Raw genomic sequence first — 16,564 nt, 5'->3', positions numbered from 1 at the left:
AGTAATCTCGGTAGCGCGTTCTGTAAATGCGTAATGCTGTAGTGTGTTAGAGTAGGTAGGTGTGTGTTCAACTCCCGGTCCTTCCAAGTGTGTGTGTGTGTGTGTGTGTGTGTGTGTGTGTGTGTGTGTGTGTGTGTTTCCAGCTGCCTGGGGACATAGTAAAGCTTTTAGATTCCTCACAACACATACATTCCCTATCGGTGTCTTTTGCCTTTGCAGATGATGTCACCCACCTAGAAGTATGCCTCTGGGAGTGCTGTGTTCAGTAATCTCGGTAGCGCTTTCTGTAAATGCGTAATGCTGTAGTGTGTTAGAGTAGGTAGGTGTGTGTTCAACTCCCAGCCCTTCCAAGTGTGTGTGTGTGTGTGTGTGTGTGTGTGTGTGTGTGTGTGTGTGTGTGTGTGTTTCCAGCTGCCTGGGGACACAGTAATGCTTTTAGATGCCTCACAACACATACATTCCCTATCGGCGTCTTTGCCTTTGCGGATGATGTCACCCACCTAGAAGTATGCCTCTGGGAGTGCTGTGTTCAGTAATCTCGGTAGCGCATTCTGTAAATGCGTAATGCTGTAGTGTGTTAGAGTAGGTAGGTGTGTGTTCAACTCCCGGCCCTTCCAAGTGTGTGTGTGTGTGTGTGTGTGTGTGTGTGTGTGTGTTTGTGTGTGTATGCTCCCGTCCACCTGAGGACTCAGGTTATGCTTTTAGACGCTTCACAACACAGATGTATCCTGCTGACGTCTTTGTCTTTGCGGATGTTGACATGCACCTAGTAGAATTCCTGTGTGTCTGCTCTGTTTAGTAATCTTTGTAGCATGTTCTGTAAATGTGTCATGCTGTAGTGTGATAGGGTAGTCATGTGTAGGTTTGATTACCAGCCCTGCCACATGTGTGTGTGTGTGTGTGTGTGTGTGTGTGTGTGTGTGTGTGTGTGTATGTCTGTATCTCTCTCTCTCTCTATATATATATGTATGTGTATATATATATATATATATATATATATATATATATAAAATCTATTTTCTGCCCATACCTCTGCTCTTGCATGGACAGCTGACTGTTTCATGTATCGCATATTTGCATAGCTTTCACATACCAATGGGGTATGTTGCAACTCCCAACATTGTCCATGCAACGTCCGTGTTATGGGCGGTGTTACATGCCCTTACAGGCGTTTGCTGTATATCTTGGCAGACATCTATCCTTGCTGTACTCTCATTGTACTCATACACGCCGGAGGCTTCATGTATCATGGCCTAGTTTTGATGTGTGTATGTCTATTTGTGCTGTGTGCATGGCTCTGGGTATGTCCCACTATCATCATTTGTAAAGGTGACAGCCCTATAGGTTCTTCATATAGACTGCTGTGTCATTTGACATGTCAGCACATACCTGCGGACAGTACTGCACGTCCTACTGCAGCGCATTTCATACCTTCTGCATTATCTTGCAGTCGATATTGCTGTTTCCTCACACATGGATCTATTTCTGTTCATACCACTCCACCTCCTAGAGCAGGTTGCTGGACAAGGCCTTATCTGATAGTGGGGCACATAGGGGCAGTATTGACATGTTGCTCTTACAAACGTAGATAGTTGACACAATAATAGGTTTTGCATTAGTATGGCTTTTCTGTCGGATTTGGTGTCTTACTCAGATGTTTGTCATTATTTCATGTCTTCAGTTATCATGAAAGTGCCACAATGTTACTGTTGTTACGTGGAACACACCAAACATATGAGGCAGAACTCTGCACATTCTGCGTAAATCTGTACAGTTGCGGAGTATGTGTCTGTAACAAAATATCAACTTTCTGACACCAATACGCACACTGTATGGTGGCATCACAGGCCACATGCCATTACATTTATATTGCAGGACACACCCTCCCAGACATTTGTATTCCTCACACAGGCCAACAGCTGCTTATCCACACTAATTGGTCTATCATGTACCGTATGTGTGCGTCGGTATTTGCGCTTTCCGTCAGTGGCAGAGCTCACGTACGTGCCTGGGGGACTGGACATTGTTACGGTGACACTGCATGACACCCTGAGGGACACATTACTTTTGTGTCTATTAACCTTCCACATTGACTGAACTGCCCTGACCATGTACAAATGTCAGACAAAGCACATGGACAGGGTTTGTCCATTTTAAACATTTAATCTGTGTTTACAGACACAGGTGTTTGGGCACCTGTCAGCAACTTATGATGTTGGCAATACATAATATGGGTGGGGGCGGTTACGATACATACTCCACGGTGAGTGGTGTTCCCATTCACATTTGACTATTTCCTGTATTCATTCTTACGAGGGTTATTATTTTGCACATGACTTAACTATGAATTAACTACGGGTATGCAGTAGTACAGTCAACATATGTGACGGCTTGTTACAGTATATATGTATGGACCTCTGTAATACTGGGGACTACCCCTCATCCTTCACAACATTTCCTGCTTATGTACATACTATTATTCCTTGAACCTTTGAAGCTTGTGAGAGCAGTAATTACATCTGTCCCTATTTGTCCACCCATCCTTTTAGGCTTTGTCCAGGTTTTGTTGCTGTAATAGGTTGAGAGGTGGTGTCGGTATGTGATTGAGTTGAATATATACTGTCGATAATTCAGTGGGGAGTAGGGTTACCACTTGTTCCTCTTTGCGAAGGGAGGTCCCACTTTGGACAGTTGTGTCCTGCGATGACACCTAAGACATGGCAAATGTCCTGTGATTTTAAGACAATAATTTATTTCTTCATTTCTGTACTAGTTGCATGTTACAGGTATTTTGTATGTGGTACACATAACTATTATTTGGGATAGCATAAGCTATTCAAATGCTATGGCATTAGCTTTTATCTTGGCATACATGTGTAATTCTGTACTTTGCACAGGCCAGGGGTATGTTTTATCCTGCAAATTCTCACATTTCTACAAGGGATGTCCCACCTTGGCCATCTGAACAGGTAGCAACGCTAGTGGGGTGACCTGCATGGTGGACAGCTGTTCCATCCTGCGTAGTATGAATTGCATATCTGTGTAGATACTGAACAGTACCGTGACTACACATACATGTTTTGTCCAGACGTTTACAGTAATGGACACCGTGGCGTGTAAACAACTCTGAGGTTTCAACAGGTTACTTATCCCACGCGGGATGTACACACATTTTGCCGTAACATTAACACGCGGGCATTTGGATTTACGTACCTGTGATGGGATGTTTGCAAACGTGGGATACATATTTGCAATCCGGACACTGCATAGGACGATACTTCCTACTACATATGGGGAATACCCGCTATGTGTAGGTGTACGGCTGCGCAAGGCTGGTAGCTGGATTTGGTGGACATTCGGACATGGGTGCAGGTTATGTGCTATACAGGGGTTGTTGCGTATTGCATTTGCATGCATGGGTTCTACTTTTGGATATCCCGGTTCCGCATATAGCATCCTATGTGTATGTGACGGTTACGTTCCTGTTCATGTGTATAGCACATTTTAATATACATATGTTTGTGTGTGTTTGGTATACAATATGGACTGTCAGGTTTCTTTACGGTTGTTATATAGCCACAACTGCCCTGCTGTGTACTATCACTACCACTGTGGGACTGCTGGTGACCATACCCATGGGGCTAGACGTGTGTATTGGCGGCGCGCTGACATGATGCGCTTCACTTCAACTGGGTATAACTTCTGACAGTGCGGTACATTACGGACACATGATTTTAAATGCCATTTGTTCCATGGATGGAAACTCATATTATGTTGCGTGCATTTCTGTTTTGTTCTCCATTTTGTGTGGCCGGGAACTGTCTTGCATGCTTTGCATATGTTTCATTATCCACGGACACTGATAGGTGCGATTACTATTGCAGGCAGGCTATAATATTCAGCAGTTTAGGTTGCTCATCGCCAGCCAACATTGACACGCCTCCGGGCGCAGCTTAGTAATGCCCCATGCACTCGTGCACGAGTCCTATGCACGTGGATGTGGTAGCGGCGCACCTTCATTAATATGCATATGGCGCTACTACACCATTTATATGCCACACGGCCGGCGCAGGCCTTACACCGGCCTTGCGCTGAGCTTCATGAATTGTGTTATATTGAATATCAATGAAACTAGATATTTAAACATTTGCCATCATACTCAGACTGATTTGAGTAGTAAGCTGTGCCATTTTGTATGACTGTGCTAAGAGTTACTTTTCATTATTTATATTTTCATCACAGTACTTATTCAGTCATACCTCTGAATTGTGCCTCGAATATTCCTCAGTTTGCATTTTAAATAGTTTATGTTCCATATTGTTCCGCAATTGAAGGGGTCACCACCTTATTGTTAACAGTTTTAACAAATATCCACAGTAAATATTACTAAATTGTATTAGTTCATCAGAGGAGTATTTTGTAACTATAAATTAACACAGTTTAACCATACAGTGAACTTCTTGGATGAAGTCATTATGTTGTTAGGAAGTGTTCCACATTTTGTCCATTTATTCTATATTGTGGGGGGTGATGATCCACATTTTGGAGATGGAAAGTAGAGAGCTATGTTCATAACAGTTCATGAAAAAAATATATTAGTCACACCTTTCACAGAATGTTTGGTTCTCTTCCAGTAATGTCAAATTACACCAATATAAAATGCTCATTTTGCAGTTTTAAAATGTATATAAGCCAAATTGAAAACTGTTGTGTTAACAGCAAGACTGTCTTAGCTGTGTCTGTAAAACACATATGTGTGTAGATTATAGTTGGTTCTAGGTTCCATATGAAATGAACACATATCTGCAGAATGAAGAACAAAATATGTAACCCGCAGGATACTAGGCTTCCTTTCGTAAAGACAAATTTAACTGCATGTGAATGAAGTACATGTGAGACATCTGTAACATTACAGTCTTTTCATAGGCAATGAAACTCTCTGAAAAAAATACATCATCATCATCATCATCAACACCCTTTTCCCCGCTTTCTACATGGGATCAGGGTGTGGTGCCAGCTGTCACCATCTCTTTTGATTTAGTGCCACTTTCCTACCTTTTTCAACAGTCATGCCTGTCACACTTCTTCTGTCACACAATACATCCTCCTCTTTGCTGGATGCCCACATTTCCTCTTTCCTTTTTTCGGTCTGTCCCATACTTCTTCACCACATTGTCTTCTGCTTTTCTCCACATGTGCCTAAACCACTGTCATCTATTCTCTTTGGCCTTCCCTGCAGTTGGAGCCACTTTGACTTCTGCTGTGATGTCCTTATTTCTTTGTCACTCACGTAGTGTGCATCCTACCACCCATCTCAGGCACTTCATCTTCATAATATATAGCTTTCTCATCTGCTCTTTTACTACCCGAGTTTCTGTGCCATACATTAGTACTGGTCAGATCTCTGTTTTGTACACCTTACTTTTAGCTTCTTTGGCATTCTTCTTTCATACACTACCTCAACACTCTGTGACAGTTGGCTGCAACCCCACTAATTAAAGCTTTGACCTATTCATTCAGATTTCCCTTCTCCTCAACCAACCCTCCCAGATACTTGAAGCTGTTAACTTGTTCCAGTATTTTACCCTCTATCTCAGTTCTCAACTTCTTCTGATTTCCTCCATTTGCTGCTATTACAACTGTCTTATCTGCACACAGTTTCATCCCATATGCCTTTCAGTTTTGCATTTCATCCCCCTATCTTTTGCTGAAATTATTGCTGAGTTTGCCAGTAATGCCACTTTGTCTGCATACAGCAACATTGTTGATCTGTCCCCTCTGACCTGTTTGCTATTGTAGTCCATTATTATTATGAACAGCAGTGGGTTCAGAGATGAACCCTGATGCACATCCACTCCCACTGGGAACCCCTGTGTGAGACCAAACACAGTTTGTACGTGAGTCATTGGGTCCTTGTACATAGCTTTCACTAATTCTGCCAATGTTTCCGGGATTTTAAACCATTGCAGGACTGCCCAAATCAGTTTTCTTGGGTCCTTGTCATATGCTTTCCCCAAGTCTAGGAATGCCTGGTTGGAATCTTTCGTCATCTACAGCTTTTTCTCAACTATCTATCTCACTGCAAACCTCAAGTCGGTTGTGCTGCATGCTGCATCCTGAACTGAATCTGAACTGCTTACCTCCCTTCTTACTTTCCATTACACTGTACATTAATTTATCAGTCACCCTCTCCAGAACATCCATGTAATGTGACAGGAATTTAATACTTCTGTACTGCTCACAGTTGTGGATGTCTCCTTTGTTCATGTACACTGGCACGAGTATGCTTATTCTCCAGTCATCTGGGATATGTCTTTCTTTCCATACTGTTATGAGTACCCTCAAGAGTCATTTATCCTGTTTTACCCAACATCTTGATCATATTTGCTATGACCCCATGTGAGCCTGCTGCTTTGCCTGACGTCATTTTCCATAGTATTATTTTTACTTCTTTTAGGGTGGGTTCCTCCTCTTCTTTCATCATAGACTGTGTCTGGGACAGTATAGCTTCTGTGGGTTTTTCTTCACTCAGAAGCTGCTGGAAATACTCCTTCCATCTGCCTTTGATTTCCTGTGGAGTGGTTAGCAGGTTGTTGCTGGCATCCCTTATGTAGGGTGTCTGGCTATCTTCTTTATTTTTCTGCTTGTACCTTGCAACCTGAAAGAGTTTATTTGTGTCATCTATCGAGTCACTTTCCAGAAGTTGGTAGAGTGCCTCTGATGTCTTGTTCTTTGCTATTGCAACTCCTATCCTAGACAACAGCTACAGTCATTCCCCTGCATAAAAGAGGACTTTCCACAGATCCAGACAATTACAGAGCCATATGTCTGACTAGCCTCATATGCAAAGCCATTTGCAAAGCCATGGAAAGTCTTATCATGGAGCTAATCAGTTAGGACATAGGAAGACTCCAAACACTGGACCCTTCTCAGTTTGGATTTGTCATGGGTAGGTCATGCTTAGTCAGTCTGGTGGAGTATTTTGAAACAGTCAGCAAAGCAATGAATGAAGGCAATATGGTAATCACCACATATCTCAACCTGACCAAAGCATATGATAAAATTCCCCAGTCAAGCATGGTAGGAAAGCTAAATAAAGTGGGAATAAACTCCTAAGTCATCCACTGGATTGCCAGCTGGCTCACAGCTAAAATGCAGGAAATCAGAATAAGGGAAGTTACCACCACAAAGTGACCAGTCACCAGTGAGGTCCACCAGGGTTCTATACTGGAACCTCGCCTGTTTGACATCTGCTTCACTGAAGTAAAAGCCAATACCAAAGGGCTCTGACTGATGAAGTTTGCAGATGACTGCAAGCTAGAAGCAGTGATTGAATCCCCAAATGACTTAGCCGTCTTGCAGAAAGGTTTGTCCCAAATAAATAACTGGTGCCAAAATCATGGATGGAAATGAAATGCCAAAAAACGCATTATTGTATCCTTTTAGAAGCCATCTATCCCAGGAGAACTACCACATTGACAGTACACCTCTAAGAATTGACCCAGTTGTCTGGGATATGGGAACTTATGTGGACAGTGACATAACTTTTAACCAGTGTGTGTCCATCATTGTAAGAAAGTCCTTCTGTACTGCACAGCTTATAGGCCAAGGGACTGTGTCTAGATCTAGGGATGTCAATGACCCCCTTTACTCAGTCCTTATTAGGCCAGTCATTCAGTATAATGCCCCCTTTGGCATCTATCTGCCCCGATACATGCAACAACTGGAACTCCCACAGCTATACTTTACTAAAAGGATATAAGGCGTAAACAACATATTCTACATGGACTGACTCAAAGCCCTGTCACTATACTCTGTATCCTACAGACTGCTAGGAGGTGACCTGTGTCTGGCATACAAAGAATCCTCTGACCCAACACTGATGGACTTACTGCACATCAGTAATCCAGATGGCATTGGAAGTACCTGGTCTGGGGATCTAAATCTCTTCTGCAACATCAACAGAATGGTTGGAGGGACAAGTATATGTTGCAGAGGATACTGCTGCTCTGGAACAGATTCCCTGTCCACATAAAACAAAGTTCATTCTTGTCCATATTCAAGTACCACTGGGATGTATGGATGTGAAACAGAAAATGTACTCCAGGACTACCCCATGTACTTCTAATGGACAGAAGCAGCTCCTAAATGCTTAATCCCATACATGGGTCCCCTCTATAATTATCTATGGTATGATCCAAGTAATTCTCCTTCCATGAAATGGGCAAGGCCAGCCTCTAATCATATGGGATAGGTTAATTTGAGCACAAAAGGGGAAATTGGTCAGGCTTAAAATGCTCATTAAGGGTATCTATCCTAGTACTTACCTTTGAACCTGCTATTTGCTGTATCTTCTTCAGTGGATGTAGCCACTGAGTTCTCAATGTCTGGAGGCAGGGTTGTTTAGGAGTTGTGTCTTGCACTTTGTTCTGCAGCGGCTTCACACCTTTTGTCCACACCAAAGATTAGGTAACAGCATAAGCTGCACAGGTTACTTCATTGCAGTGTCTGAGCTCTATTAAAACTACTGTTGTCTCACAGTGTATACCAAAACTTAAGCAGCACTTGAGAAAATAAACTAACATTTCTGAATACATTGGTGAACATCCTTTACTACTAAACGCATATTTGAAAACAGGCTTGGTTAATAAGTTAATTTTTTGTGTGTTTATTCTCTTATGCACTCTGTAAGGCGTTATCAGTGTGGGTTACTTGTTTATGTGTTCAAGTACTCTAAAGACACAATTTGGAAATTCGTATTGTTGTTTTTGATTACTAAATTGTGATTCTGTAAGCCTTTCGAAGCAGGGTAACATTTGGTGACATGGCTTTTTTGTGTGTTTCCAACAGGTTCCTTGAATAGAAGAAAGAAAAAATCAGCACATTTCCAGAACGATGCAGTAACAGTTACAATGACTTTTGCAGAATAACTTAACTTCATCACAAAAATAAACAAATAAATATAACAAACTAAACTAACCTATGCAGGTGTATAGATAATAACAGGCTGGATGGGAGGGTATTCGACTTTAAGCATGATCGGAACGGGTGAGGTGCAAAGGTAAAACAAACTGCAGAAAATAAAAGAATGGATAGTTCCAATGGAAACCTTCCATAAAAAAATTGAATTTCAAGACAGTATATGCATATTTAGATATGTAGACAGACACTGTATCGCATCTAAAGCTGTATTGAATTAATGAATCAGTAAATAAATAAATGGATTACAGTGCAGTCCTATTACACAGCCTACATAAAGTATATATCTTGCTTACAAGATATGTAGCAATCAAAATCACCTGTTGAAACATGCCTACCTTTAAGCTATAGAACAAGATATCGGTGGATAGTTTTGTAGTGAGAAACAGCAAAGGAAATACCGTGCAGCAGTCGCACACTTGCTCCATTTCTGCCATGGATTGTGCTGAGGTATGGATGGCACACAAGCCACTGCTCCTGCAGTTCAGAAGTTCAGGACTGAGCAAGTAAACGCTCACTGACACACCCCCTGGTTCCCGGTAGGGAGATCCGTGCACAGAAAGGAGCTAGTCTAAAGGAATTACTGCCACCACTGATCGTAAGCCAAGCCTGCAGCTGGAACCAAGCAACAGCAGCCCTCCTAGAAAGACTCCAGCAAGTGGCAGTAACTCCTTCCCTGGGATGGATGCCTGCACGGAACGCCGCAGTCCAGGCGCTGCCACTGAGAACTCTTGTCAGCCTTCCTGTTTGCATCCGATCCCAGTCGAACTGACTGCAAATGAGGTGTCAATGGCACAGGTACCAAAAGGTTCTGAACTGTTGTCTGGCGATGGTACTGGTGTAGCTGCAAAGCTGGGTCAGAGAGCTGCAGAGGAAGGAAAAGGAAACAGCTCCATTATCGTTAATTCGAGGGGTAGATACGAGGAGAAGGGGCGGCAGCAGCAGGAAAGCAGTGCCCAAGAAGGGAACGAATGGGACTTCCCTCACCAAGCGCCTTGTGGATTCAGCCCATCTCTATGTTTCTCCACCGTGTCAAAGGACAAAACGGATGTCAGAGACCCAACAGCGGACAATGCAGTTGTAAACAGTCAGTGGCAAATTAATAATGCAAAGAGCGCGTCGGATGAGGACAGGGAGAGTGGCTCGTCGCTGCCTGTCACTTATTGTAGTGAAAGTGGAGCAGAGCCAAGTTGGATTCTGGACAGTTTATTTAGTACTGAAGGCAGATCCGATTATTGCAATTACAACGACGCTGAAAAAAGAGGAAATGGAGTTTGGTATGTGAAAGACTTAACGCAAAACCCTGGCCACGGAGAAAAGCCTGACCTCACTATTGAAGTGGCCGGTCAGCGCATTAGTGTGCACAAATCTGTTCTAGCAGGTAAAAGCGACTATTTCAAAGCACGATTGTCCAGAGATGTCCTCAAAGTGAAAGGAGTGAGTTACAGCACCCTGCGAGTACTCATTCACTACATATATTCTTCTAAAATGGAAGTAAAAAAGGAAAATGTAGTGGAGGTGATCAGTGGCGCAAAGGTCCTGCAGATTCCCTGCGCTGTACAGTCCGCTATAGACACTGTAAAAGGTCAGCTCTCCCTGGACAACTGCTTTGATATCCTCAGTATTGCTAAGAAGGAGCGTTTAGGGGAACTTAAGGATGCTGCCTACAAGTACATGAGTGACAACTTTTTGCAGGTACTAAGAGACCAGACCATCTACGGCCGTTTGACTGGCGCTGAGAGAGACCTTATTCTAAAGCTGCGACTTGGTGGTAAGAAGTGCCTGATGGTTGCAGAAGTAAGTGATGTCTTTGACCGTGGCAGCAGCAATAGCAGGCCTCCAAGTCGGGAGAGCAGCCGTCCTCAAAGTCCAGCATCGGTCTTATCCACGGAAGAAAGTCACTTGGTCTACTGCTACAAGGAGTCTGCAGAAGATTGGCGCCCACTCACTCATCTGCCGGAGGAGGCTGTCACAAAGGGTTGTGGAGTCTGCACTTTGTACAACTACCTCTTCATCGCTGGTGGCATTCAGGGCTATGGGGAGCGAGCTCGACTTTCAGATCGGGTATTCTGCTACAACCCAGTCACAGACACCTGGGCCGAAATCCGCCCCCTCAGTCAGCCCCGATCGCAGCTAAAACTCGTATCCTTGGATGGGTACTTATATGCTATTGGGGGCGAGTGTTTGTTTACTGTGGAACGTTATGACCCTCGGGCAGATCGATGGACAGCAGTGGCCCCCCTGCCCAAAGGCGCCTTTGCCGTGGCTCACGAAGCTACCACCTGTGGCGGGGAGATATATGTCTCAGGTGGTTCCCTTTTCTACCGCCTGCTTAAGTATGACCCACGTCGGAATGAGTGGCAGGAATGTCCTTACAACAACAGCCGGCGAAAATCGGCTGGCATGGTGGCTCATCGTAGTTTTATTTATCGCTTTGATGTGAGCCGAGAGTCAGGGCTTCAGGTCTTTAAGTACAACAGTATTGGCAGACGCTGGAGCGAGTGCGCCATCGAGCGGCCCAGCAGCTTCACTTCCACCACGTATCCCTCCCTCCAGCCGTTTCGTTGCACTTTGTTGGACAATAGCATCTACTGTGTGAGCAGAAGTGCCGTGCTGCAGTTCACAGTGATCGAGGAGGGCACCACCGACACCCTGCACACACACGAATTCAAGCCTCCTAGCGAGGCAAGGGGCGCCCTCTTCCCCTTCGTGCTGTCTTTGCCAGAACGAGCAGAAAAACATGTATGAAACTTATTGTATTCATTGCACTATGGTATGTTTTGGGAATGGGGAATTAATGGAGCGGCTGTAACAAAGTCAGACCAAGTGTCACCACTTTACTTTCTTGGAAAAAGTGGAATGAGGTGCCACGTAGTCCTGTTTGAAAACAGGGAGTTCCATGCGCCCTCCCACAGGAATGGAAAAGAAGCAGGTATTGCCTTCTAACTGGAATTACTCTCTGCAGCTGGAATACTGGTAAAAGAAAATTCCGAAGGTTTAAGGAATGGAGACGTATCTTTTAAAATACTCGCACAGTGCACATGCAACACCAGTATGCAGCTAACCAGCAAGCAACGCACAAATGTCACAACGGTCCTTTAAATAATTATGTTTTGGGCATCCCACGCAGACAGCACCATTTTTAAGATCAGAATCCATAGTGTGTGTGTTCTCCAAAGCGTTCACATCTGGCAGTGATCATTAGCTTTTGTGCGATTTTGGTATAGTGTGTATGCATTTTTTGAGTTGATGACACTTGCCATATTCGTCGTATATAAATCAGCAATGTGTGTTGCATGGGTGCATGAAAAGCTGCTTGTACCATTCTATGGCATTTCCAACTGATTATGTGAAATGGTGTCATACAAACTGGAAAGAGAAGAAACTAAAAAAAAAAAAAAACACTCTTTAGGAAGACAGAAGAGGAGAACACAGCTTAATTTGTTTTTCTTCTTTTGACTTTTGAAAGCCAGGTGCCACCCACCCAATGGCCAAAATGGTTGTAATCTATTGCATTCAGTGTAAAAACTGAGGCACATGATATGTAAAGTGGCCTCTTGCAATTCAGGTTAGAGGCCCTTTATGATGTAAAATTATGTTTGTGAATTGGAGAGAGGACCCCATTGTTTGTAATAAACCAAGACATTTGACAAAAGATATCTAACCAATTACTTAGTGAAAATAACATTTTTTCTTAGACATCAAGGGGTTGCAGCTGTGTGTGTGTGTGTATGTGTGTGTGAGAGAGGTACCCTGTTTCAGAAGTGCACTTTTTAATCCACACTTGACTGTTCAGCTGATGTCAGTACAGCACTGTACTTTGGGGGTCCTAAGAGAGAAGCAGCTTTTATGATTTAGGAAAAAAGGTCCTGCTGCCTGCTCTGAGTTTTTCTTAATAAGCCTGACATTCTGAGTGCACTTATTTTTTGAACTGCATAGCTGGTGCTCTAGCAGGTTATTTGTATCACTTTCCTGTAGCCTATTGCCTTTGTGCGTGTTTCCTTATGATAATTATGCATCACGTGATTTGTAAATAATTTTGTAGGATATCTACATTAATGGAAGTATTCTACAGGCCTACTAATTAAGTGAATTAATATGTAGTAGAGTTGATAATAAAATGCCTTACTTTTTGGAAGTCTGAAAATGTAAGACGTTTTCAGCAAGCTGGCGTTTATAATTCTGGTAAGTGTCAGGGTGCAGGTTGCATTTTGTAGAATTGTTGTTGCATGCCTGCTGATAGACCAGTATCTGCAGTTTGCAGGTCTCTCAAGAAATATCAAACTTGTGAAGTACAAATGGACAGGACTGAAATTATACCATTGCAAAGGACATTTGCCGAGCTCATAGCCGGCCTTAGGCACAGGTCAACTAGGCGGCCGCCTAGGGTGCTGCTCCAGCAGAGGCACTTTTCCAGTATTTATTTGGTGTAGGTAGACCAGGATGGGGGCACCAGGTAGTGTGGTGGGGGGCGCATGGTGCCCTTTTGCCTAGGGCACCAGTTGATCTAATCCGCTCCTGGCTGAGCTAGTGTTTTTAGCTCCCCCCATACCTCTGCTTCTTAGTTATAATTATCTCTGTGGTCACCAATATTGAGATAAAGGACCAGTGTTCATCTTTTTTGCACTGAACAGAAACAGAACTGTTGCATTTTGCTTTCTTCATTTTCCAGAAAAGTGTGAATCTTGAAAACGCACTACTCAGCTTTGCCTGATTTAAACATTTGTACTTTTAAGCTACAGCTCCCTACCTATCTGTGTCATATGTGGTATGGGAATTCTGGGTGGTATTTCTAGAGAAATGTCAGTGAGGATGGATAAAAATAGTTGCAGAATCAGTGTAGTCACTGTCTGTAGTAAACAACAAAAAGTGATGTACTTAAATGCCTGTGTATGCCTTTGTATTGTGGATATTATATGCACACACCAATATAAACCCTCACACATGCACACACACACACACACACACACACACACACACACACACACACACACACACACACACACACACACACACACACACACACACACACACACACACACACACACACACACACACACACACATTTATCTAGTACATCTGAGAGTGTTTTATTTAATGTTTGCATACCTAAATGAAATACCGTCCATAGTAGAAACTGCAGTTATAGTTATTTTCACTGTGGCTCATTAATCCAGGGAGTAAGTTACCCAGGGACATCAATCACAATCATCCATTAGCCAGCTGATGATTTCATACACAGTTCACACTGTAAGAAGGTAGCAATCTGTTTAAAGTCATTCATACACAGGCACCACACTTTGTCTGACCCCTGTAAAGTTAAAGTGATGATTTGTCTTTTTACATGGTGCTTCATACGTCTGGACAGGTTCATAAACACATTTTCTAGAATGCCCCACAAATAGTTTGCAGTAAAATAGATGGCATGAAATGAGGTCTGGAAAAGAATTCTTTGTGATCCCCACTGTGTATCTAGTTTTCCTGTTTTTTAATAAAGACCTGTAGAATTTGACTGATAGTAAGATACATACTTTGAATGACAGATGGTATTCCATATTGTCAGTGACATATAAGAAAACAGAATGTGTTTGAAGAGATATGCTTAGTAAAATGTAGCCAAAGCCCTGTGTTAGCTGGTGAACTGCATCAAAATGCATGAATTACAAGGTAAATATGTCCTTTTCAGTTTGACTGACATTTCAAAGAACTAATACCATTACCTAGAAACAATCTACTGCTAAAGAAGAAAAGGCGTGGATTCGTGGAAGGATAGTAATACAGTTAGTGTTACTTTTAGACTACCAAATTTTGATGTTATCTAGTCTGTGTATCACAAGTTCAAACTGGATTTTAAAATAACAAGTATCATTTGATGCAGCTAGTAGCCTGTAATGCTGTCAAGGAGGCAGACTGATCTTCCTTCACATAGGCAGTTTTCTGATAAAGTTGTATGGAAATGTCCCAACATTTTTAACTATGTGCAATGCTGGTTTTAGGATAAGTGCTTTGTGTAGCTAAGAGCATCCTTTGAGAAATGAAGCAGCCACATTTTGTTGCAGTTTTTGTATCTTAAAAAGTATGCTTTGCCCTTATATGGCATTTACAGTCACTCATCTGGCTTGCTGTATTTCTCATTGCATTCTTTTTTAAATTTTCAGGGGAAAGTGGCCCTTTCAGCAATAATATCTTTTTTGCTGCCCCATCATCTACAAGTTTTGTTCAGTTTCTTACTCAGAGATCTAAGTGACCATTTGCCTTTTAGTCCGCTCCAGTTTGGCTGTATAACGGAATGAAGGGTAACCTGCATGAGACAATGTTTGCAGTTTTCTTGTACTGACAGAAATTTCTGCACATTGGTGTTCACTGGAAAACTGAAACCCAATGTTACTATAAATAAGCAGCAATGCCTATGTTGAGTTTAATGGAGGTTTACCGTGTTCACCAGAATTGTGTTATCTGAATATGTAGTATATATTTTAGTTCATTTTTTGTGTAAGTCATTCCAGATAAGTATCTGGTATCATTCCTACATCACTAGTCTGCTAGCACCTCTTGCTGCTTTCGTTCATTCCTCCCCCGGGGTTTAAAGTCAGAGCAGCAGCAAGAGGCATTTGTTATTAAACTGTGACAGAGAGATATCGTCATTGTCTTCTGCATTTCTCATTATTAGAATGGCTTCTTGTACAGTGGGCTTGGCTTATCACCTAAGCCTGTGGCCACTATGTGGTGACTGCGGTCCTTTCCTGATGTGTAGCCTTCACTGCTGTTTCTGCAATCACTGCTGGGGGTGGGTTTAAAGTTGTGTTAGCATGAGTACTCATCACCTTTGCCCCAGAGGAAGCTGAGTTGATGCAGGTAAAGTTGCTCATAGGATTATAGGATCATAGGAGGTAACTAGGATAATGACCCTAGGGCCATTACAAGCCTAGCCAAGTTTTACTCTTATTTCCATGATCAGCACCTATCACCCCTGTCCAAGAGGGACATAAGTGGAACCCCTGGGTGAATTTACAGTTACCCATCCCAATCTTCCAGGTTGCATTTGAAGAGTGACAATGAGGTGCTCTGCTTGCCATGAAGTGGGAGTCTGTTCCAAAGGTGTGGTAACCTCTTGGAGACAAATCTGCCCCTCCAGCAGGTTCTATTGATGTTACATACCAGGTTAAGGCCTTTAGAGCGAGTGACCCGTGTACCATTTGACTCGCAGATGTGCAGCATTTCCAGTAAAGCGGGGTCAGAGATTGCCTTTTATGCAAGGCAGAGATCACCTCTGAGTAGTCTGTATGAAACAGAATAAAGTGACAGTGATTTCAACAGTCCTCATAGGACAGATGCTGAAGACTTTGAATTTTCCTTGTGAGGAAACTTTGTGGTCTCTCCAATTGCTGCAGGTGCTTGGAAAGTACAATGCCCCTTTTGGTATGTACTTTTTCAAGCACCTGCAGCAACTGAAGAGACCACAAACAGTCCTCAAAAGGAAAATTCAAGGTCTTCAGCATCTGTCCTGTGAGGATTGTCTGAAATCACTGTCATTTTATTCTGTTACAGACTATTCAGAGACAATCTCTACCTTGCATGTAATGCA

General features: G+C 42.8%; 1 protein-coding gene across 1 annotated transcript; it reads left to right on the top strand.

Moving 5' to 3' along the window:
- The first annotated feature begins 9,645 nt into the window (after window positions 1-9,645).
- On the top strand, window positions 9,646-12,650 carry KBTBD11 (kelch repeat and BTB domain containing 11). The gene has a single exon (XM_044073468.1). The coding sequence runs from the start codon at window positions 9,661-9,663 to the stop codon at window positions 11,725-11,727; it is 2,067 nt and encodes a 688-aa protein (XP_043929403.1). The 5' UTR covers window positions 9,646-9,660; the 3' UTR covers window positions 11,728-12,650.
- The last annotated feature ends 3,914 nt before the right edge of the window (window positions 12,651-16,564 follow it).

This window comes from Protopterus annectens, chromosome 1.part1, assembly GCF_019279795.1.
Source record: "Protopterus annectens isolate FY-2018-M chromosome 1.part1, PAN1.0, whole genome shotgun sequence".
NCBI lineage: Eukaryota > Metazoa > Chordata > Ceratodontiformes > Protopteridae > Protopterus > Protopterus annectens.
This window is presented reverse-complemented; position numbering and strand designations above follow the sequence as displayed.